The following is a 23,791-nucleotide window of genomic DNA, read 5'->3' on the forward strand; positions in this document are numbered from 1 at the left end:
TTTGGTGTATCAGATTGGTGTATCTGGTGTATTGGTGTGTATATATATATATATATATATATATATATATATATATATATATATATATATATATGTATATATATATATATATATATATATACATATATATATATATATATATAAGATAAGATAAGCTTTATTGATCTCACAGTGGAGAAATTCACTTGTCCCATCGGCTCAATAGTCAAAAGTCAGAAGAAGGTGTCAAAGTAGGTAAGTAGAATCAGTTAGATACAGTTATACAGCTATATACAATATACAATTCTGTACACTCCTATGTATAAATATGTATGTATGTATGTATGTATATATATATATATATATATATATATATATATACACCCACACACAAACGTACAAATGCTTGGTCTAAAAAGTCAACCAGTTAAAGTGAACTGCTCGAAACCATCTTCTATTTTCTGGCTACAGTTCAGATAAGCCGATTATGTGAAATATTGCCTCCTTTGTGCTGATGAATATTCTCTTACTTGCTTTTGAAAATATCAGCATTTATTTTCTGTGTAACATGTAGACATTAAAATATTTGAATTAGAACCATAACTATTTTTGCTCACCTGCAACTAGTCCAAATACCTGGTAAAACATCTTTGCTGCCTAAGGAGTTGTTCGCGTATCGACGAATTTATGCAAACACAGCAAGGCAGGAAACATGCACAGGAGCATTTGCAGTTGCCCACTCAGTAAACGTGCACAGGAGAGGGTGGGGGGATGGGGGTGGGAGGGGTCCTTGTACGAGACTGTTTCCTGGTCAGTATTTAAATGAACAAAGTTGTGATTATCAAGGAAAATCTGAAGGACATAAATGAACATGTAAATATGACTTGATAAGGGTGTGTTTGTGTTGGTTTTCTTCCTCATATTCAAATATCACTTTTTTCCATCAATATATGTCTATTTACAACAAAGATAGGCTATGACTCGTTGAGATATCCAGTTTGTTCCTAATGTGTTAAGAATTATGGAAAAACACAGACACTATTGCATAGTTTTGCTTTCTTATGAGGGAAAGCATCAAACTCTTGGAACAATTAGTCACCTATAATTGAAACTCCAGCTTATTGATTGCTGGAGCACTCATAATAAAACACAGCCATGAAACACCGCCACTTTCCTTGTTCGTTATATTTGTTCACCCCACCTTTATCTGATACATTATTTTACATTATAAATATGCTTTCCATACTTGGGGAGCTTTTGACAGGCTGGCTATTATTTTTTGGGAACCAATTCCTTGCTAAATCAACAGGGAACTCATCTTAGTTTACCAATGCTAACACAAGCGCACAGTGAAAACAGATCTGGTAACATTGCCAAAACAAACGACTGCTTTTCTCCTTTTTATGTGACAGCAAGCCAGCTGTACCACACAACACATCAACTTGAGTCTGTGACAGTAGCTATTTTAGAGGTCCCATTTTTTCCAGAACGAAGTTATTTTAAGTTAATTTATATGTATTTTTAAGTTTGCCTCTTAATCTGAGATAAAGCCCTATCATAAAAAGCAACTGGTAAACAGTGTCTCAACATTCCAAACTTTTAAACATTTTGTCACATTAAAGCTACAAATGTTAACGAGGGATTTTATGCAATAGATGAACACAAGGTAGAGCAGAAAATTAAAGTGAAAATTAATTGATGTGCAGTTTTTAATTTATTTTAAATAAATAATTATTTGCAGGAACTACCTTCACCATTGCCTTTGTGGAATGTATTAACTTTGATTAATTTTTTAGTACACATTTATGAAGGTATAACATGCTTTTAATGTGCAATATATTTGCTTTGAGGCTTGTCTGTTTATCAGAAGAAGAGAATGTGAATAGGTTCTGTGTATGAGTATCAGGAGAACTTTCAAGGCCAGTCCGAGGCAGTGGAAAAGAACAGAAACTCCGGTTCACATGCAGCTGGAAAAAATAATGAGGGAAGATAGTTATTAGGGAGTAAGATAGCGATAGGATGTGTGCGTCATTCATTGTGTGACTTTGTATAATCTATGTTCTAACTTTAATAAAAACCAACCTGAGCGGGAGAGAGACAGAGTTGTTGCCCGGAATCGGCAGGTGTACCATCTCTCCCTTTTGCAAAAGGTGAAACTGAAATTCTGCGTCCATGGCTGAGTTATTATTTTAAAGTCCTGCACAACGAATTAACGAACCCGGGGAAGCAGACGGCTTCAACACCTTTTACCCATGTTTGTAAGAGCTTTGCACATACAGTGTATACATGGGAAAGATCTCCTCATTCTTCTTTCCAAAATGGTTCAAGTGCCATCAAGAGCTGTCCTACATGTTTTAGATGCTCCAAACAGCCGAAGGGGAGGAGAATTCAGTCCTCAGCATCTCATCAAGCTCCACAGAGGTCCCATAAGAAATAATTTATTTTGATTCAGGTGTGTTGAATCAGGACGGCACCTAAAAAATGAAAGTGAAACTCTTGTCTAGATTTTCTTACATATAGTGTGAAATATTTCAGATCGTTATTTTTTTTTTTGTGACTTTGATGATTAGGGATTACAGATAATGAAAACAGAAAATTAAGTGTTTGTGAAAATTCTAAATATTGGAAACTCATGGCATCACACCCTAATAAGTAATTTTCATCATAGGTACACTTCATCTATGATAGACAAAATGAGAAAAGAACATCCAGGAAATCACATTTTAGGATTTTTAAAGAATTCATTTGTAAATTATGGTGGATTTGGTCACCCACAAACAAGCAACATGTCTGGCCCTCACAGACCTGTAACTCATCTGTACTCAACTCATTACCTGTATCGATGACTCCTGTTTGAACTCTATCTGTATAAAAGAAACCTGTCCACACATCATCAAACAGTCCCTCTCCAAATTCAACCACGGCCGAAGACCAAAGAGCTGTTCACGGACCTGAACAGCTCCAGCTCTTGTAGACCTGCCCCAGGCTGGGAAGAGTGAATCTACAATAGACAAGCAGGTTGGTGTGAGTAAATCAACTGTGTGAGCAATTGGAAGAAAATGGAAGACATACAGAAAGATTGATAATCTCCCTCGATATGGGGCCCCACGCAAAATCTCATCCTGGATCAAAACGATCATGAGAACGGTGAGCAAAAAAACTACAGAGAGAAACCTGATGAATGACCTGCAGAGAGCTGGGACCAAAGGCTACCATGAGTAACACCCTATGCCAAGAGGGACTCAAATCCTGCTGCAGTGCCAGGCGTGTCCCCTGCTTAAGCCAGTAGAGGTCCAGGTCTGTCTGAAGTTTGCCAGAGAGCATACGGATGATCCAGAAGATTGGGAGAATATCATGTGGTCAGATGAAACCAAAATAGAACGTTTTGGCACAGACTCAATTGATTGTGTTTGGGAGAAGAATGCTGAGTTGCATTCCAAGAACACAATACCTGTTGTGAAGCAAACATGATTCGGGGCTGTTTTTCTGCAAAGGGGACAAGAACGATTGATCCGTGTTAAGGGAAGAACGAAGGGGTGTGTGTGTTGTGAGATTTTAAGCCAAGGCCTCCTTCTGTCAGTGAGAGCATTGAAGATGGAATATGGCTGGGTCCTCCAGCATGACAATGATCCCAAACACAATGCTCAGGTTGTGGCACCGTAAAAAGTCTTGCAAGGTCCTGGAGTGGCCTAGCCAGTCTCGAGACCTCAACCCCATAGAGAATAAAGCCCATGTTGCCTGACTGAATACTTTTTGCCCCACTGTACATTGTCTCAGTCTGGATCGGTAGGATACACAATCATGGTGAAGACTGCTGACTGCACAGCTGTCCAGTAGACATTATTTAATACCCTCCACAAAAAGGGTAAGCCACAAAAGGTTGTTGCAAAAGAAGCTGGTTCTTCACAGGGTTGTATCCAAGCATTCATAGAAAGTTGAGTGAAGAAAGAGAAAGGCAACAAGGTAGCTATCAAAGCAGTCTGGGCTAAGGTGGCGGCTGGTGAAAAAGAATATCGGTGGGGCTGGCCAATAGATTTCCCTGCCTAACCCAGTACATGCATTTAAATTAAAAGTCGGAAAATTACCACGATTCCACAATAAGCATTTAATTAATAAAAAAAACATTGTTCACAAAGGATTATTTTGGTGTTTTTGTCATATTAATCCTTTTCACAGACTCATGCCAGAGGGTTTGCATACATTGTACATGTACGTATATTATTACGAAACAAACGTTTACGTCTTGACTTAAATATGTATCCTAATTTTTGATTTATATAATGATTTAAGTAGAACAATGACTAGTGCAAAATTAAGTTGTATTTACCGGAGATGAAGTGTAGACTGCAAATCCTGTCATGATATGATGGCTGCCCCAGTCGATTGGCATCCTGCATCCTTTTCATTGAAATTATCCATTTCTTTCTTCTTTCTTCGGTAAACGACAGAAACGTACATCCGACGATTTGGAATGCCTTTGTGTGCAACCGGCAGCACAACAAGTCGTAGGCATTGTTTATATTCCAAAAATAAACTAAAAGTACGCTCTAATTCACCCGTTTTGTCACGCTGGTAAGCGAAAACAGTACTGTTTTGCCGACCACCGTTACCCGGATGTAGCACGGATGTAGCTTGTGACGTCATGCGTGAAGTGCACCTATCACTGTGCAGCTAGGGCTACTACTCCAGGAGCCCCAAACCCATTCATTTTGGCAATGCTGATTGGCCAAATATTTATAAATCTTCCCTAGCAACAGTATACGATTGGTTATTTCGCTACACTTGTAGGGCTCCTTGAGTCACAGCCATGGGTCACCATAGACATAATATAAGATCTTTATATATGTCTATGGTGGTCACAGCCCCAAAAGTGTAGAAGAAGAGATATGATACGTCTGTTGGTGGAAATGCACTGTTAAATGATAGAGTCAATCAGTAGAAGTGTTTTAATAATTCTTATTACATGTAGCCACGTCCTATTAAGTAAAAACTGACATTAATAATACTTTTAAAATCTATATATATTTTGACTTTTCCCCTCCACATCTAGGGAGGGCAGCGCCCGAGCGCCCCCTATGGGCCAGCCGCCACTGCTAGATAGATAGATAGATAGATAGATAGATAGATAGATAGATAGATAGATAGATAGATAGATAGATAGATAGATAGATAGATAGATAGATAGATAGATAGATAGATAGATAGATAGATAGATAATGTAATTTATATATGTAACATATATAAATTACAGATGTATATTATGGAGATGAAAATCCACCGACATGAGGTGAACGTGGAGGTAAATGCAGAATATGGGATTGACACAACTCTGACCATTATTCCCAACAGTGAACAACAACGACGGAAACGAAAGTGACATTTTGGTTTGACTCAACATGTTAAACAGCAAACACACAAACAGGGACATGTTTTAGACTTGATCATCACCAAGGGTCCAAACATTTCCAAGGTCAATTGAGGTTGCCCTTCAATCAACTTTAGGAAGATTTCCATGATTAAAGGACTAATGTCTCAGCATGATCTGGAAAAACTAATCCATGCATTTATTTTTAGTCAAATTTATTACTGCAACGGTGTTTTCACAGGTCTGCCTAAAAAGTGGATCAAACAGCAGCAGCTGATCCAGAACGCTGCTGCCCGCGTCCTCACTAAGACTAGGAAAGTAGAGCACATCACCCCAGTTCTAAAGTCCTTCCACTGACTCCCTGTATCTCAGAGAATAGACTTTAAAATACTTCTGTTAGTCTATAAATCCCTGAATGGCTTAGCACCTAAATACATCACAGACTTGTTATCAGTGTATCAACCCTCCAAACCACTAAGGTCGTCTGGCTCCAGTCTTCTCTGCAGAACCAGAACCAGAACCAAACACGGAGAAGCAGCATTTAGTTCCTATGCTCCGCTTACTCCCGGAAAACTGTAAAAGTGCGGAAAGCCTGAGTTCCTTTAAATCAAGATTAAAACCCTATTTGTTTAGAGTTGCCATTAAATGTTAATGTTGAAGTTTATAGTCCAACTTGTCTTCTATGTTGACCAGCTGCTACAATTCCACTGTAATGTGGAATTGTAGCAGCTTTTGTGTTTTCTTTTCTTTCTTTGCTATGTTCATGTTTGAATTGTCTCGTCACTGAAATGTGCTTTACAAATAAACTTGTCTTGCCTGGTTTAAGAGACACAACACTCACAAATAATCAAAATCTAAGATTTCTTAGGGGGCTAATACTTTTTCACAGCAATGTAAATTAGTTCGGTTTTCACCAGCATGAACTCAACTTGGAACTAGTTCTTGGTAATGGTGAACTTTATCAACACTGACTCTTGACTTTTTGCCCGGTTGCTTGTACATTTTTAAGAGTCAGGTTTTACAGTGCATTGCCCTCTTCAAGATGCTGTTATACAGTCCCATCCCGTCCTCCGTACATCCCCGCAGGCCTCTGGAGGACCGACCACCCCTCCCCAACCCCTCCTCGTCTCTGCCTGCTCCTCATCAACCGTGACGTCAGGGCGGTGAGGCACGGGGGAGTTGTCCTCGCGCCGGAGCCCGGTGGATGCTGCTGAAACAAGATGGCTGTGCGCGCAGGAGGAGCAGCGGCGGAGAGCTGAGGCAATGCAGAGGAGGAAGCAGAGGGGGGGCGAGGAATCCACTCTCGTGTCCTACCCCGTCTTTAAAAGAGCAACAGTCCCGCAGAAGGACAGACGAGCCTCTCTGAGATGGTGCCAATTTATTACCGCTGTTACCATTCAGGGTAAAGGTTTCTGTCGGGTTTGAGTTTTTTCCTGTGGCCAAGACTCTTAAAAAAAAGGACTGACCAAACAAACCTCGGAGCACTAAGTAGAGGACAGCCGGGGACGCTTTCAGAGATGTCCCTGCTGTGTGTGGGAGGTAAGGAAACGACAGAAAAGGACCGCGGACGCGCGCGCGTGTGTGTGATGTTACTGAAGTGTTACCTGCTCACGGTTTAACTGCACCAGTTGTTCCTGGCGGAGCCTGCGGGCTGTCAGCTGCCTGGAAAAAGTGCTGTCCGAGCCCGAGAGGCTTTCTGCTGAGTAGTCATTTAGAAAACACGGCAGAGCCGAACGCCTTTTTAATGACGGGAGACTTTTAACAGCAGGCTCTCAACATTTCACGGAATGATGCCCTTTTCAATTTAGAGTCATGTCCAAAAATTAAAATATATATATATATGTTTTTTTTTCTTTTTGGAATAGCAAAATTATCAGCTAGTAGTATCATGACCGGCGGCTGTTTCTTTTCCGGGGCTGTTAGTACTGTTGCGGCTGCCGCGTGTGTGTGTGTCTGTGTGTGTGCGCGCGCGCGCGCGCGCGTACCATCCACTCATTCATGCGTGGGCAGGAGGAGAAGGAGGACGAGGAAAAGCCCCTGCCGCACCGCTCCCTTGCCGCTAGCGCACCGCGCACCGCTCCCCCGTGCCGCTCTGCTTTACTGGCAGCAGGAGGTGCGCGTCTGTGGATCCCCCCCGCCAGTCCCCCCACCCCACCCCGCCCCACCCCTTCCAAAAGCTCCGCGTCTTCCCCTAGAAAGCCTTGCGTCACCCCCTCCCACCGCACTCCCAAAATGCACTTGATGATGCTGACACTGTTGCCTCTTGCTAGTGGGATGAATAAGCCTCTGCTGGCGAGGTGAGCGTGACGGGGGTCCACGTTTAGGACAGATAAAGGGCGGAGAGAGATCTAAAATTGGGATATTCTCTCCCACAGCCGTTCTGAGGACTTTCTTGTACAGATCAGGAGCTGAATCAGCAACGACTGCTCAGATCTGTGTTTGCTGTGTAGGTAAATCGCATATGGACAAGCGGCAGCTGGACTCACTTTCAGCAGAGTCAGGATATAGTGACTACAAGAGAAACATTTTAAGTTAAATACCCCTAAAAAAAAATAATCCTGACTTGTAAATATATTGCAATTCAAGTTATAAGTTACTGATAACGGTTGGCGTAATTCCACATGCATTTACGACCTAAATCTGTACAATTATCAAATTACCGTTATTTGAAAACTGAAAAAAAATGAAAAATAGTTGTAATAATGTTTATTAATATTCATTGAGGTGAGCAAAAAATGCAGAATAAACTGTTACTCAGAATATTATACTTACATTTAAATGAGATAGGACACTGGGAGGTAAGGATGGGTAATTATAATATTTTAATTGACATCATGAAAAATATAATTGTGATAAGAGTTAGTTATCCGTCCTATTATTACATATTTTTGCTAATTTTACATTTCGAGCTGTTTCTCCAAGGTCGGTTCCACGAGGGCATCAACAAATGCTTTGTTAACGTTTGAAAACGTGATGCAAATATTGTGCTGATGTTCCCCTCATAGACAATGGGTAAGTTCTGTAGTATATTTATTTCATCCAGCTGATCAGCAGTGGGGAAAGGGACCAGCTGTGATAATCTATGTTCCGTGCATCTATGGGGGGTGGAAAAAAACTCTTGTCACCCAAAAACAAAAGGGACTTTAAGCAGTAGCGTAATGTTGTAATGCTGAAAATTGTAGCGTTTTTTTTAACACCTGGCTTTACCTCAGTGACACCAACTAAGTCTTTTGTCTGGTCAGGAAATGCCTCTTTTCAGCTGAGCCAATCCAAAGAGAAGCAACAGAAACGTTTTCATTAGTTGATTATTTATCAGAACAGCATCTTCAGTAAAAAAATAAATAAAGATGCTACCATTTTTCCATCTCTGTTGTAAGGCTGTAAACAGGTCTTGGGTCATTGTAGGCAGTTGAAAAGCTCTCTGTGCAGTTTAGGATTGTTAAGATGGGAATTTTTTTTTTATTATTTTTTTTTTACATTTTTCACAACCCACCTTTTTATCATGACTTGTCCTAAAAATGAAAGATCAGGTGGAAATAATGGATATGGCGCAGGTACTTAAAAAAAAAAAAAAAAAAAAAAAAGCCATTACAGGCAACAAGAATGAGTTTGACCTCGGGCAAACGAAATCCGCTTCCTTACTTTCCAGTAGCGAGCTAAGAAAGGCTGGAAGAAATGGACTTGTATCTAATAATAGTGCCTCGGATGACTGTGGTTCCTCTCAATCGCTTTTTTCTGTCTCGCACGCAGCTCTTATTTACACATTACGCTTCGTCCGGTGCATAAAATCCCAAAACGGTTACCATTTTTGCTTGTGAGCGCTATCGATCCTTCAAACCCTTTAATGATCATTACAGAAACAATCTGTATTAAATAATCAATAAGAATTTTATAGCCGCCTGCTGGTCATGCGCTTGTACATCCGGCCGTTTAATAGACGCCGCTCCACCCCCGCTCTGTCCCGCCAGGTTCCACCCACTGACTGTCCCTGCTCTGAGTCACTCCCAGATGTCATTAAGACCCCGAGAGTCATTCATTCATAAAGCCCCGGCTGCTGCAGACTACGGCGCTTGGCAGAGGGCCCTTCTTCCTGCTCCGCTTCACATCATTCATGCTCACCTGACTCGAGCTATTTCTGGCCTCCACGGCACGTCGTGCCTCCCGATCAGGCACAGCGCTGGCACATCTGCCAGCCAAGCAGATTTCAGACGCAGGCGCACGTTAAATCTCAAACACTTTTTTGGCAACCTCTCCCCACTTTGAAGTCCCGCCTCAAGTCACGCAAAGCCTGACGTCTCAGTCAGCGGCTTCTCTCTCGTGTGAACGTGATCCCTCAGAACGAGGTTCCGTCTGTCTGAACGGAGGCATCCCTCTCCCTCGTGTCATGAAACAGCTGAAGTCAGCTCGCCCCCTTTTTCTCGTCTGTCCTCCCCTGACAGCTCAGGCTGAAGGGTCTGCTCCATTCCCCCGTTTTCTTGGCAGTGTCCGGTCAGTCCCCATAAGTCAGTCTCTGCTGTCTTGGAGGTCATTTGTGAATGAAGCTAACGCAGGATTTTTACTGCCGGTGTTTCAGGTCAGTGGCAGTATCACTTAATCTAAAAAAACAAATTTGTAGCTTTGATTTCTTCTTCTTCTTTTTTTTTTTTTGACTCCAGGATTCTCACCTGTAACCCACATTTTGTTTATTCTCTTGACACGCTATTACAGTTCTTGGTTTTAGCTTAGGAACCCGCTGATAATATGCGAGTCCTGAATGGACTTCAGCTACTTTTATTGACTACTTTTGGACTTTCTGTTGACATATTTCATGTATGTTTCCGTTTTTGACGGAAATATACTGTTGCTTGCAAAAATATTCATATTAAACATTTTAATATCTTTTAACATTGCATCCCCAAACCTCACCGTGTTTCATTGGGGATTTTAGGCCAACATAAAGTAGTGCATAAATGTGAAGGGAAAGGAGAAGGGTGCATGATTTTCTGTTTTTCTTCACTAGCTAAGATCTGAAAAGTGTGCAGTGGTTTTCACACAGATTCCCGGTTGGACGTGGGTCTGAACTTTGACTAGGACGTTTGAGCAGATTGTACTTCTGGAAGGCCAGCCTTCAACTCTTCTGTAGCCTCTAGCAGGTTTTCCTTCAGCACTGCCCTTCATCCATCTTCCTATCAACTCTGATCGACTTTCCTGTCTCTGCTGAGGAAAAAGGTTAATTTTTTTGGACTCATCTGACCAGAACACCCAAGAGTTTGCTGTGTCGCCTCCAAGGCTGACTCCAAGCCCCTGATGGCATTCCTTTAACGATGTTTTTCTTTTTGCCACCCTTCCATATAAGCCAGATTGGGGGAGTGCATGACTGAGATTCTCCCATCTGATCCGTGGGTCTCTGCAGCTCCTCCAGAGTAACCACTGGTCTCTGGGCCGCCTCTATGGTTAATACTCTGCTTGGTGTCTTGGCAGGTCTGCAGTCGTACCACAACCTTTCCATTTTTGGACGAAGGCTGGAACAGCGTCTGTCGGATATTGTTTTATAAGCTAACAGGACATTTACAATCAGATCAAACCGTACTCAGGTTGACTCTGTTTGCTAATTAGGGAGCTACTGAAAGCAAAATGAGTTGCCCTGGAATTTATTTAAGGGGTTTCAGAGTTAAGGGGACTGAATACAGAGACTTGCTATCGTTCTCATGGTATTATTTACATGAATTTTAAAAACCATGCATCATTGTCCTTAAACTTCATAATTATGCACCGCTGTCACATAAAATCCCCAAATCATCCAGTTAGGTTCGGCGTTTGCTGCTGAGATGTAAAAATAAGTTCAAGGGGTCTGACTAATTTTACCACACACTCCTTGCTGTTCCTCTGTCTGGACGTCTTGTTCGGGGAGAACATGGAGAGCTTCTCTCGGGGTGCTGAGCCTGAGTGAAAGCAGCGACTGCTTCATTCCATCCTTGCTGCCGCTGCACAGAAAATAGCCAGCCACAGCATTTAGCAGCCGACTCCATGATGAGACTGCCTGGCAGGAGCCATGCAGTGTTGGGTTTGCACATGTTACATAAAAAAAAGAAGAAAGAAAAGAGGCTTGGGGAAACGAGAAAGGGTCTCGCTGACTCAGGGCAATTGTGCTTTACGCTTTACATTTTGTTACTATGGCGACTGGTCATGATGCAGGACTTGGGAGCGTAAGAGAACTGGAAGTGAAGCTACGATTTGTGCTCCATTTCCAGAGCTTAGAACGGTTTAGGTGTTGTTACACGCCGCAGACAACTTTTATTTGCCATCCTGTAAACACGCGCATGCGATGCACGCACACATCCCATCCGCAGTGGGTGCATGCGTGTCTGTGGACCTCCTGGCGTGTACGTCGTGGTTGAGAGTAGTGGGTAGTGGAGCATTAAAAATGCATGTGCCAGTTACGTCACAGCTGGTAAAAAAAGAGCGCTGCGGAGAGGGAGCCTGGGCTTACAATGCACACAGAAAAACCCACGGGCAGATACTCGCTAACCTAAACGGGAATGCGAGGAAAGCAGAGAAACTCCTACATAAATCCCAAACAATTCACGTCTTGCACCAAATGTGTGGAATAAATACGGAATGACAAACCTCTAAAGAGGAATGGTTCATACGAGATAAGTGCTGCATGTTGTTTCTGTACAGTAAGATGCACGTTCAGATCCGTGTTTTTAACGTGTCATGCTCAGTGGTAGAAACATCAGGGCCAAAGAGGCGTCGTACTTTCAGTCAGAATTAGCATAACTGAACGTTTGCATTCCTCGCCCACTCTTACGTAATACCGAGTATTCTTGGTGACCTGTGCCTCTTTGCGATGATGGAAAAATAAGCCCGTTTCGGAAGTTTCGTGTCAAATATGAGCTGCTTAGTATGGGCCAAATGCACCTTCATGAAAATATATTTGTCAGTTCAGTTTTTTTTCCCAATATTAGAATGGGCTGTTTGAGCTGTAAAACACAATAGTCACCCATGCATGATTTGGACAAGATGCCAAAGTACACAGAGGGAGTTTAGAGCACTGGAACGAACCATTACAGTAAAGCAGAGAGGAGGGAGGAATATGTGGTCTTTTGTTCTTTCCTCATAAGTCATCTTGCACAAACTAAATCATGTATGCAGCTAGCAGTTATCGTTTTCAGTAATATGCTTCGCTATTGTTAAAAATACAAGGTTTTAAAAGAGATCTCACAATGCAGTTAAAGCCAAAACTCGTTTTTGTTCTCTTTACGTCTGCAAGTTTTCTTATCTGTTGTGTGAGGTTTGATGGTAGCAGTTGTACAATAATATGACAACTTTCACAAAGGGGTCCTAAAAGTATTGATACCCCTGTAACTTCTTCACTTTTCACCACCTAACACCCCCCCCCCCCATATGGTTCAGCATTTCTAACCCTGTTGAAGAAAAGCGTGCCCACAGCATGATGCTGCCACCGCCGTGTTTTAGGCGATGCGTTGCATTCTACCTCATATACAGTCCTATTCAATAACCTAGAATATTATCAAGAAGTCAACATGTTTCAGGTGACCCAATTAGCTAAGGTAAACACATTATTAAAACATAGATAAATCACTCACTGACTGACGCTTTAAAGCCCTTATTTATATTAATAGCGATGATTTTTTTTTTGGCTTACATATAATGAAAACACCACATTTATAACATCAAAAAGATTAAAAAATGCATTTTTGATACAGTAATAGGGGCCTTAAAGAAAAGTATGTTTATTACTTGCTTAAAGGTTGTTATTTTCTACTTTTATTCTGGCAAATGAGCCTCATTGTAACCCAGGTTCTAATTTATTGAATATGACTGCAAATGGCGTTTGACACACAAAGGTTTTGCTCCCATCTGACCAGAGCGCCTTCCTTCACGTGTTTGGTGTCAGGGTTAGGGCCTTTAATCTTGTTCTTTTCCCCAAACAATGACTTCCTTTTTGTCACTCTTCCATGAATACCAGATTTTATTTCAATATTTTATTACAACCAGCTGTATTATCTGGCAGCAGAGGATTTTATTTAGGGGTATCAGAACTAAAGAGGACAATAAATACAAAGGCATTACAACAGTTTTCTGGTTTTTATTTGTAAAGAACATTTTGAAAACCCCTTCACTCAACTGGACAATCGAGGACTATCTGCTGTTGGTCTGTCACAAAAAGTCCAGTGAAACACCACAAAGTTGTAATGTGATAATAGTGAAAAGGTTATAGGGGTTTAAATAAACATACCATTTGGCCACCATCAGCCTTATTTATTTACTTTAATGGAGACGCTTTTGCTTCCATGTCCCACATGACTGCTGTTTTTAGTATGTTGCAGATCTCCTTGGTTTGTCCTCTGGGTGTAAAAACAGAAGACACGTAAGCATAAAAACAGATGGTGTTCCTGTGTGTCACCATGTTCCCTCTCTCTCTCTGTGTTCCCACAGTGAAGAAAGCCAAGCTGGATGGAGCCCAAGGTAAGACCTAGGTACATGGAAATAATAGGAGGAGGTGAATGAGGGAGCCGTCCGTGTTATGTGTGCGTTTCATGTTAGCAAACAGTTAGCCCTTGCGTCTGTTAGCAGAATGTTTACCCCATTGTAAAATTACAGATTTCTCCATCTGGGTTTTTTTTATCATTCCTCTCTTTCATCTTTGTCTCCTTGCAGAAAAGTTCAACACTTATGTGACTCTCAAGGTGCAAAATGTGAAGAGCACAACCATCGCTGTCAGGGGCAACCTGCCCTGCTGGGAGCAGGACTTCATGTTGTGAGTCCTTCTCCATCTTCGCCCTCGCACACCTTCCTCGTCAGCCTCCGCTCATTCGCCCATCATCCACTTTTTCTCCACACCGCTGCTCAACTGCTTGATTTCCATCAGCTTTCCTCGCTCTTTCCTTCCACTTCTTCGTCCTAAGTGCCACTTTATCCCCGTATTGTTCCTTCGCAGCTCTTCCTCTCCGTCAGCTATCTCCTGCTCTTTTTCATCTGCTCTCCCCCGGTGCTGCTGCCTCTCTCTCTCCCATCCTCCTTCTCAGCCTTGGCTCCCTTCCTCCCCTTCTTTCCTCTCCTCTGTCACTTCCCCTGCACACAGCCCGTTCATCTTCATCTCAGCCTCACCTCTTTCTCTCCCCATTCTGTACCAACCCCATCATCCCACCCCCCCACCCCTCCCTCCCTCTCTGCAGCTTTCTTCTCTACACTACATATTTTGCAGTTTCTTCTTCTTCTGATCTTTTTATTTCAGCTTAGATTCCCACAGATATTGAATGGTATCTCGTTGCAGGTGCTACTATTACGCAACGCCAGATATGTGGCTTGCAGGATGATTCAGTGTTGTCAGTGTAGCGGCATATGGGCGGCGAGGGGTGAGAATCATTTAGCGGGATGTGGGCTGCAGCAGGCAGGATTACTGCGGAGTCCTCTGCATCTGGATGATGTTTGGAGGCGTGCGGCATTGTACTGGGGTTGCATCAGTGGAGCCGTGTTATGTAATCTTTGGGCTACAGGAAGGGACTCGTGCTCTCCCTCAAACTGACTCGGCCTCCTCGGTCACTGCCTTAAATCAAACGGGCACTTCTCTTAAAGAAGAAAAAAACAGGAGGAACAGTGATATGGGAAGTCTACTCCCTCTATTCCTTAATTAAAGTTTCCTCTTTGTCCCTGCAGGCAGGCGATACAATCACCTTCTCCTTCCCTCCCCTTATTCATCACTCGCTGCATCACTTTCCATCCTTCCTTCTGCTGTCTAATATAGGCTTTATATTAGATTGTTGTAGGCCTGCTCCTAACGTATCGGCCTGTATATTAGTCACAGTACAACCTACAAGCAGTTCTGGTTGCCGTGTGAGCTAGGATAGTTTTGAAATGGAAGAAGTGCCTAAAACTGTAATTTCCCTCTGGGATTATTAAAGTATTTATGATTCTGATTCTGATCTTTTAAAAAAAAAGTACAAAAATGATTCAATTCAATTCAATTCAATTTTATTTATATAGCGCCAATTCATGAAACATGTCATCTCAAGGCACTTTACAAAGTCAAGTTCAATCATGTTATACAGATTGGGTCAGATTATACAGATTGGTCAAAAAATTTCCTATATAAGTGAAACCAGTTGATTGCATCAAAGTCCCAACAAGCAGCATTCACTCCTGGAGAAGCGTAAAGCTACAGGGAGAGTCGTCTGCATTGTACATGGCTTTGCAGCAATCTCTCATTCTGAGCAAGCATGAAGCGACAGTGGGAAGAAAAACTCCCCATTAACGGGAAGGAAAACCTCCGGCAGAACCGAGCTCAGTATGAACGATCATCTGCCTCGACCGACTGGGGGTGAGAGAAGACAGAGCAGAGACACAACAAGACAGACAAAAAAGCACAGAAGCACACATTGATCCAGTAATCTGTTCTACATTAGATGGTAATAATAATGATGATATGGAAGTATGTAATTAGAACCACACGCTTCAGTGTATTTTGTTGGGTGTTATGGATAATTGGGAGTGGAAGGGTATTATAACATCTGGGGAAGCTAACACGGAATAATCATCCTAAAACAAGTTAATATTACTTCCACTGTTAAGGGTGTTCTTTATGTACAACTTTTATTTCAACTAAAAAGAGCTAAAGTTGTTAGATAGATATACAGAAGAACCAAAAAAGCTTCTAACCTTCCAAAGATTTCTTTTATTTCTGAGGGAAATATTGGATGTTTTTCTCCTGCCAGTCTTTTAAACTATTAAAACTTATAGACAAGAGAAATTGAAGTTGCTTTAGTTTTCTTGAAATCTTAGAATTTTCTGCTTGTGTTTGTCTCTTGCAGTGAAATCAACCGCCTGGACCTCGGCCTGACCGTGGAGGTGTGGAACAAGGGGTTAATCTGGGACACCATGGTCGGCACCGTGTGGATTCCCCTCCACAGCATCCGGCAGTCAAATGAGGTTGGCCATAACTCACCCCTACTGCGTTGCAGGAGAGCTCTCTTCACCCACTCTATTTGGATTGGCAGTGACGGTTTGTGCTGTCCTTTTTCGCATCGTCTGCGTGTACACAGGAAGGTCCGGGGGAGTGGCTGACGCTGGACTCTCAAGTCATCATGGCGGACAGCGAGATCTGTGGAACCAAAGACCCCACTCTGCACCTGGTGCTGCTTGATACACGCTTTGAACTGCCACTAGGTGAGACTACCGAGAGGACCAGAGGTGGCTAGTGTGGCCAAAACCGGCTCCCAAGTGAGAGTAGCAACTCTGTAACATACATTTAATCAAATAGAAGTACAAAAAAACAAAACATAAAGCTTTTGAAATCAGTAGTTTTCGTAGGTAATCTGTATATATCAAAACTGTATGACTGACCATTGACAGTATGTAGGTTACTGTATAAATATTAATTTGACATCCAAATGGCACAGCGAGCTCAACAGATAGAAAATAATATTAGAGCTACAAAAGTGCTTTGTGTACCAACAGGAAGTCTAACTTTAACATAAATTATTTATGTGTGTGTGGAGCCTTTCTGGTTAAAACACCCTTGTTCTTAAGTCACTGAAATTACTAGACGTGTGTAAAGTAGCCAGAAATTGGAGTCAAGTAAGAGTAGCATTAAAAAAATTAATAAAAGTAAAAGTAAAAAGTATGGTTCAGTAAAACTACTCCTATAAGTAGTTCTTTTAAGTTACCCTATGAAATGTATCTGAGTAAAGGTAAGTATTTACTCTCTATCTCTGCTTAGTACTTAGTACAAACTACCGATAGGGACAACGTAGTCTACTGCAATGCGGAACCACAGGAAATACTTGCTCCTGTCGGTTTGGGTTTGGAACAAATTTATTATGCTTGTCAGTACGTTTTTCTACTGATCAGTGACTAACGAGCACCCAAAAGCTGCCTGATTAATTACCCTGACCCACTTTCTGGTTTTATAGTTTCTACCAGGAGAAGTGTTTGTGTCCTTGCCTTGCTGGGGATCCAGCTGTGTTCCTCTTAGCATTGATTAGGTGTCCTTTCCATCCTGTTTCCTCTTCCTCTCATCAATAATGTACACCTGACTTCTCAATATGTGGACCCTGTCTATTTATAGCAATTTGGCTCCGAGGCTGTAAGTAAAAAGGGCCAGTTTTAAATATAGCGCTTTGAGGTCAAGCCAAAGCATCTGGAGCTGCATTTCTGTGGCGTTTAAAAAAAAAAGGACCATCGGAACCAGGTCAGAATACAATTACTAATAGTGTTTTCTTCACCATGTCTTAGTGTCATCTGGCAGGTGGCTTTGTGTGGCCTTATTTTAAGGCTTTGAGTTGGATGAACCTTTTGATTGTTTTCAGATATCCCTGAGGACGAGGCACGCTACTGGGCCAAAAAACTGGAGCAGCTCAATGCCATGAGGGACCAAGATGTAAGCTGTTTTGACACCCCACCATAATCTTGCAGTGTAGGCACAAGCTAAAATGAGCAATTAGAAAGCAGGTCTGCATCATACTTGCTAAAACCCAGTAACATTTTCTCCACCTCCCACAGTGCTTTGAAGAAAGTGTCGATACTTCCTAGTTAACTTTTTGTTTTTAACTTTTTAAAGCAATCGGTAGCACTTTATTTGGGGGTATCACAGAAAAGGGGGTGGGGAGGGTACGAATGAATGCTCAACCTTTCAGATTTTTATTTAGGACAAAATCAGTTTAGAAAAAAATCCAATGTAGAGAATTGTATTCTTTTGCAAAGCACTGTATATGTAACCTTACATAAAGTAGTTTTTCTTGTAATTACCAGCAAACTCCATTTTTAAATAACTTTTTTGATCTACTTTGCTTCTTTTAAACACAGTACTCCTACCAGGAGGAGCAGGAACGCCCTCTCCGCGTACCGGGAACCCAGTGCTGTAAGTGACCTGCGGCTGATTGTGCAAGACTGAGAATTATCCATTTAGGTGTAATTAGATTTCTTTAACTCGGCTTCATGTGTTTGGCCACACATGGGTTGTTGTGTGTTAGAGGGAAACAGGCCTGGTTCGCTGTACGAGAAGGGATCAATAGTGCTATCAAATGTCGGGAGTCAAGTTCTGTAAAAGTGCCTACGTTTGTCTACTGCTGGTCCCGTCTGTGGAGTTTGCTGAGCCAGCTGTCGGAGGCAGTGGAGAGACTCTTTCCATTCACTGCCTGCCTTGGAGAACATTGACGCAGTGATGGTGGGAATGCATATATGAGTTTGAGCGTCAGTGCAGGCCATGATCAATACCAAGACTCTTCTGTTTGTCTGCAGGTAACTGGAGTCTGTGGGGAGATCAGCAAAGTAAGTGCACTACACTCTGGTCTGGGCAGATGGAGAATTATACTTTCTGTGTTTGTTACAGTATTTGTTAAGTAAATTACAACCAGAGCAAATAACTACATTCTTGAACCCATCCTTTTCATTTCAAAGTGAATATGATTCACTGTCTTTTGCCATGTGTTGCATCTCTTATTGGTTTAGAAAGACCGTTCCAATATGATCAGATGTTGCTCTTAAAGTTTTGAGGAACACCCCATCATAGCCTGAAGTTTTCTGTTAACTGAATAGATAACTAGAAAAAGCTGTTCCTGCGCAACAGTGAGTGAGAATGCTAATCTGCAGAATGATTGAGCAGAAGATGCAGAAAACATTGAAATCAGATTTGAAGAATTTGAAAAAAGCTTAAGGAATTAGAAAAATTTGAAAAATTAAAAAAAATTTAAAATTTTCAATAAATTTAAAGGATTTTGAAAATTTTGACAAAATTTGAAGAAATTAGAAAAATTTAAGGGATTTGAAAATTTGAAGAAATTTGAAGAATTTGAAAAAAACTTGAAGGAATTTGAAAAATGTGAAGAATTTGAAGAATTTTGAAGAAATTTGAAAAATTTGAAAAAGGTGAAACGTGAAAAAATTGAAGATTAAGAACAACTAGAAAAATTTGCATTTCCTGCGAAAATGCACTGTGAATGCAGATAGCTGAATGATTAAGCAAAAGATGCAGAAGATCTTTGAAGAAGAGAAAAAATAGCTGAAAAGCATTGAAGAAGTTGAAAAAGTTGAAGAAGTTGAAAAAGTTGAAGAATTTGAAAGAGTTGAAGAATTTGAACATGAAAGAACAATAGCTGAATGATTAGAAGAAGAAAAAACTGAGGGAAAGGCACCAAACATTTCCTAACTCATTCTAAACACTGAATCGTTTAACAAAGCAGAAGTAGAATTTCAAACTTGAATGTACTGTAGCCATATGTGGGCCTGCATTTCTAGGGCGTATAAGGGGTTTCGCCCCCATTGAAAAGCATTGGATGTTTGACACCTCCTAACTTGGAGATGCTTTACGTGACGAGGCCCAAACTTATTGTGGAGCATTCTGTATAAAGGAGGTACAGACTCTGTAAAGCAGAAGTTTGTCCGAGCTTCCTAGAGCTACTTCCAATTAGCAACATGCTAACCGTTAGCCGCTAACATGGTTGTGCTCAGAATCACCGGGTGATTGTACTCTGTCAGTTTGGTCCAAATCCTGTACTGGGAAGTGCCTCAAATAGGGGTGCCAATACTTAATGTCACCAAACATGACCAAAGTTCATGGGTCAGATTGGCCTCCTTTAGCAACTCAGCCTCACCACATCTGGGCCCAGAACTCAACATTTGACCAAAATGGTTAGTAGCGCCATTTCCCACAGGTGGGTGGTGCTGTATTGGCCAATTGGGTCGTGTCTGGGCATCATGCCAGGTCCTGTTGGAAGCAAAGGCCCAATAGGAAAGCATGTGAAATCCAAAATTGGACAGAAAACTGACACATGGCTGAAAGTCACTTGAAAATTTTAAAATGTTAAGAGGAAGTGACTGTGCGAATTTCAGATTCCTACATTAATCACAGCCGCTGCAGCGGGTGTCAAAAGTTGCCATTGTATCCTAATGGAGCTTGTCCCTCTGGCCCTCAGAGTTCCGTCGTCATGGAAACTCACTCACACACCTGCAGCGGCCAGTCTACCGAAGTGCAGAGACTTTGCTCACAATATGTCCCATTGGATTATAATGGAGAACTTTGCCCCGAACAACGCTTCATATCTCCTGATCCCTAAATGGTAGAGACGAAATTTTTTCTGTGTTTATTTCTTAACGGATAGGGGAAGAAGACTTCCCCTATCGGTTTTTGAAGGAAATATTTTAATAAAGGCGTAAAAAATTATGATCTAAAGGGAATTTTTAAGGAATTTCAAAAATCCTCTAAACGCGGTCCCGAACAAATTGCTCTAGCTGAAAAAGTATAAGAGATATCAAAATAATTCTTTCACTGTGAGTATGAGCAGGCTTTTGAGGACTATGTTGCTCATTTTTATGTTTGTACAAAAATCGGTGTAGGCACAGCGACGATGTAAAAAAGTGGATCATGTGGAAAAATGCAGCTCTAAAGCATTTTCAGGATTTTGCACATTCGCTACTCCCGAACAAATTGTTCCTGTGGAAAAACCGTAACAGTTATCCACAAAAATCCTTTTTTGTGAGTGCCAGAAGGGTTGGGACATTCATGTGTGAAAGTCTCATGCCTGTACATCAAACGGTTTAGGAGTAGCGACGATGCGAAAACGTGTGATGTTTTGGATTTTCAGACGTCATTTTTCAAAAGCGCTCCATAGGAAATGAATGGGGGAGGTTTCGGGTTTGTGTCGCCCTGAGGTGATTTGCGAAAAATCTATAAATGCTACACCAATGAGGGTTACATTTCCTGAATCCAGACAAAAATTCCTACGTTTTGATGTATAATTTATGTGGGTAGGTTGAAAATTGAGCGAGTGAGAAGAAGTTGTTCGGAGAAGAAGAATTAGTTGAATTTCTAGAGTGCGCACTCTATAACTGCCTCCTTGACGACCATAGCAACGCATGTTATTTGCTGAATTTCTTGAAAAGCCAAAATTATTTTAAGGAGGTTCTATATGAAAATGGTAAAAGATATGAAAAAGCTGAAATAGACCATAATAGCTGAAAGATATCACTACATTTTAAAAGTTGAATGGCGTTTCTAGCTGAAAGTAGGCTGAAGCAGTAAGCTGTCAAAAAGCAGCTGAAATGAGCGGAATTTTAGCGAATTACATTCATTTCCTATGGGAGAAAAAAAAAGCTGAAAATGTGCAGAAAAAGCTGAATATTTTAAAAAGTTGAAAAGATATAAGTACAAAAAGATATAGCCATCGATTCCAGAAGAAGCTGAATAGTTTAAAAGTTGAATGGTTGAAATCGGAGAAAAACTGTAGGAGGAGAAGCGAATCAAACTTTAAACAGTAAAAAGGCGGAAGAGGATCTCAAGAACTGTGAATGCCTACTGCATTCACAGTAATTAGAAGAATTGGAAGTATAGGAAGAATGTGAAGAATTTGAAGGAATTTGAAGCAATTTGCATTGATTTCAATGGGAGCAGCCAGAAAAATCGCACAAAAAGTGAAATATTTTAAAAAGTGTAAAAGTTAGTATAACCATGAGTCATAGCAGGCATGCCGGGAACGAGCCGAACATTTTGACACCAAAATTGTTGTAATTGGTTGAAGTATGCGGGAGTAGTTGGACGCTGACGGAATAATAATAGTAAAGAAAAACAGGAAAACAATAAGTGAGAATGCTGTATAGCATTCTCACTGACTAAAAAGTAAAACCACTTTTATGACCTTGCTGCCTCTGAAGAGTGGATAATTGCTATCTGATGTAAAACTAGAAGCCAACAGTGGGTGCAAAAAGTTGCAAAAAAAGGACTGGCTTGAACTGCTTTGTCAGTTTCCACCAACATTTCAGTAATAGGTTGATTAAATAATGCGTGTTAGGTACAGATTTTGTTAATGGGCAGTAGTCAACAGAGACGTCCTGCTACATCCTTAATGGTTCACCTGGAAACACCCTTTAAAACAAGCTGTAATTCCTAATTTGCCACAGCAATACACATTTTTTCCAAACTTTGGTAATTTTTGGTTGTAGAAAATGCTATTTATTCTTCAATGTTCATCAATGTTCATTTTATTTTATTAAAGGTGGAATAAATATAAATTTTGAGTGCAATGACGTGAAAAAGCAAGACAAGAAACGTCGTTGTCAACAAAGTCTTGCTTGTTGCAGTATTTAAATATCATATTTAACACACTTAACAGTTTTTCTTAGTAAAATGAATATCCTATGACACAAAGTAAAGTCTGTGGACAAATGAATGTGATTTATTCACATCCATTAGTGCAGGAGACCCCTATAACATTGAGAAAGATGGAAAAACATATGCCACAGTCTAAACAGAAAACTTTTCTTCTTTCTGCTAAAAAACCTGTTCTTCTCTGTCACTTTCCCCCTTGTTATGATCAGTGGATGGTGTTATATAAGTGCCTGTCAGACTCACCCACACAGCTGCAGCTATTCATTTCTGTCAACTCAGAGGAAGAAAGAGAGAGCAGGGGGTAATGATAGATAGTGAGCAGATAAAGTTCCTCAGACAGAGACAAGGAGGCAGAGAGAGACTGAGACATGTAGGAACAGGAAAGATATCTAAAACTTAGTTTGATGCCTTGAAATAGTTTTCCGAGTGCTTAGTGGTGCAATAGCGACGGACGTCATTCAGCTTTCAGAGTGCTGAAGATGATGATGGATTATCATAAATGATTAATAAATAGCTTGTTGGGCTTTTGACTGCTTCACACTGTACAAGTGTATCAGCACTTGTCTCTGGGATGGTAATTATTGATCTATGAACACCACAGAAAAATAAAGCATCTCTTTAGTGAGCACATCAGAATTGGGTACATCTTTTGTCTTTTATGCGTGAACGCTCTCTCAATTACCAGTACGGGGACATTACATTGCATTACCATTACATTTATTATTTTATATTTGAAAATTACCATAAAGGACCAGCAACCCTGGAAAGTTGAGTCTCGAATGGTCTGGAATTTTTTTCATGAAAATGTGCGGAAACACTAAAGATGTATATTAGGGATCAAAAGTGAAAGCCTGCCATCCAATGAGAATTATTTTTGCCCTCCTGTAGTTCTGAACGATTGGTTTGGCTGTGATCAACCCTTTTTTTTTTTTTTGTTCCAGCTGTCATTCTCATTTTCCGTCTCATTTTCTCATCTGCCGTCTTTTTCTGTTGCAGATGAAGATCAAGACAGCGCTGTTGATGACAGGGACAGCGACTATCGCAGTGAAACCAGTAACAGCATTCCGCCTCCCTACTACAGCACGTCCCAACCCAATGCCTCCGTCCACCAGTATCCCATCAGCCACCAGCACCGCAGCTCCAGAAGCCTCTCGTATCCACGCTCCGGGACCAACCAAGATCTCGACTACCAACATCAAAGGACTATCAGGTTTCTACCTCCCCAAAAGACCATCTTACTTATTTATTCATATGTACTTTAAATTTTACACTTCTCTTCCCCTGTAAGGAAGGGGGAAAAAAAAACCTTCAAATCCCAAAAGACTAAAGCTGTAGGTCTTAAT

At 41.1% G+C, this 23,791-nt stretch overlaps 1 protein-coding gene across 1 annotated transcript in view; it reads left to right on the forward strand.

Annotated features, from left to right (window-relative positions):
* Positions 1 to 6,503: 6,503 nt before the first annotated feature.
* Positions 6,504 to 23,791, forward strand: part of LOC105934556 (protein unc-13 homolog A) — a 47,190-nt gene continuing 29,902 nt past the window's right edge. The window contains exons 1-9 of the mRNA XM_036138060.1: positions 6,504 to 6,883; positions 13,787 to 13,816; positions 14,009 to 14,108; positions 16,159 to 16,276; positions 16,390 to 16,513; positions 17,656 to 17,726; positions 18,152 to 18,206; positions 18,587 to 18,616; positions 23,445 to 23,658. Coding sequence (XP_035993953.1) covers positions 6,862 to 6,883; positions 13,787 to 13,816; positions 14,009 to 14,108; positions 16,159 to 16,276; positions 16,390 to 16,513; positions 17,656 to 17,726; positions 18,152 to 18,206; positions 18,587 to 18,616; positions 23,445 to 23,658 — 764 coding nt within the window. The 5' untranslated portion in view covers positions 6,504 to 6,861. The remainder of the gene's footprint in view (positions 6,884 to 13,786; positions 13,817 to 14,008; positions 14,109 to 16,158; positions 16,277 to 16,389; positions 16,514 to 17,655; positions 17,727 to 18,151; positions 18,207 to 18,586; positions 18,617 to 23,444; positions 23,659 to 23,791) is intronic.

The sequence above is a fragment of the Fundulus heteroclitus genome, chromosome 6 (assembly GCF_011125445.2).
Source record: "Fundulus heteroclitus isolate FHET01 chromosome 6, MU-UCD_Fhet_4.1, whole genome shotgun sequence".
NCBI classification, from domain to species: domain Eukaryota; kingdom Metazoa; phylum Chordata; class Actinopteri; order Cyprinodontiformes; family Fundulidae; genus Fundulus; species Fundulus heteroclitus.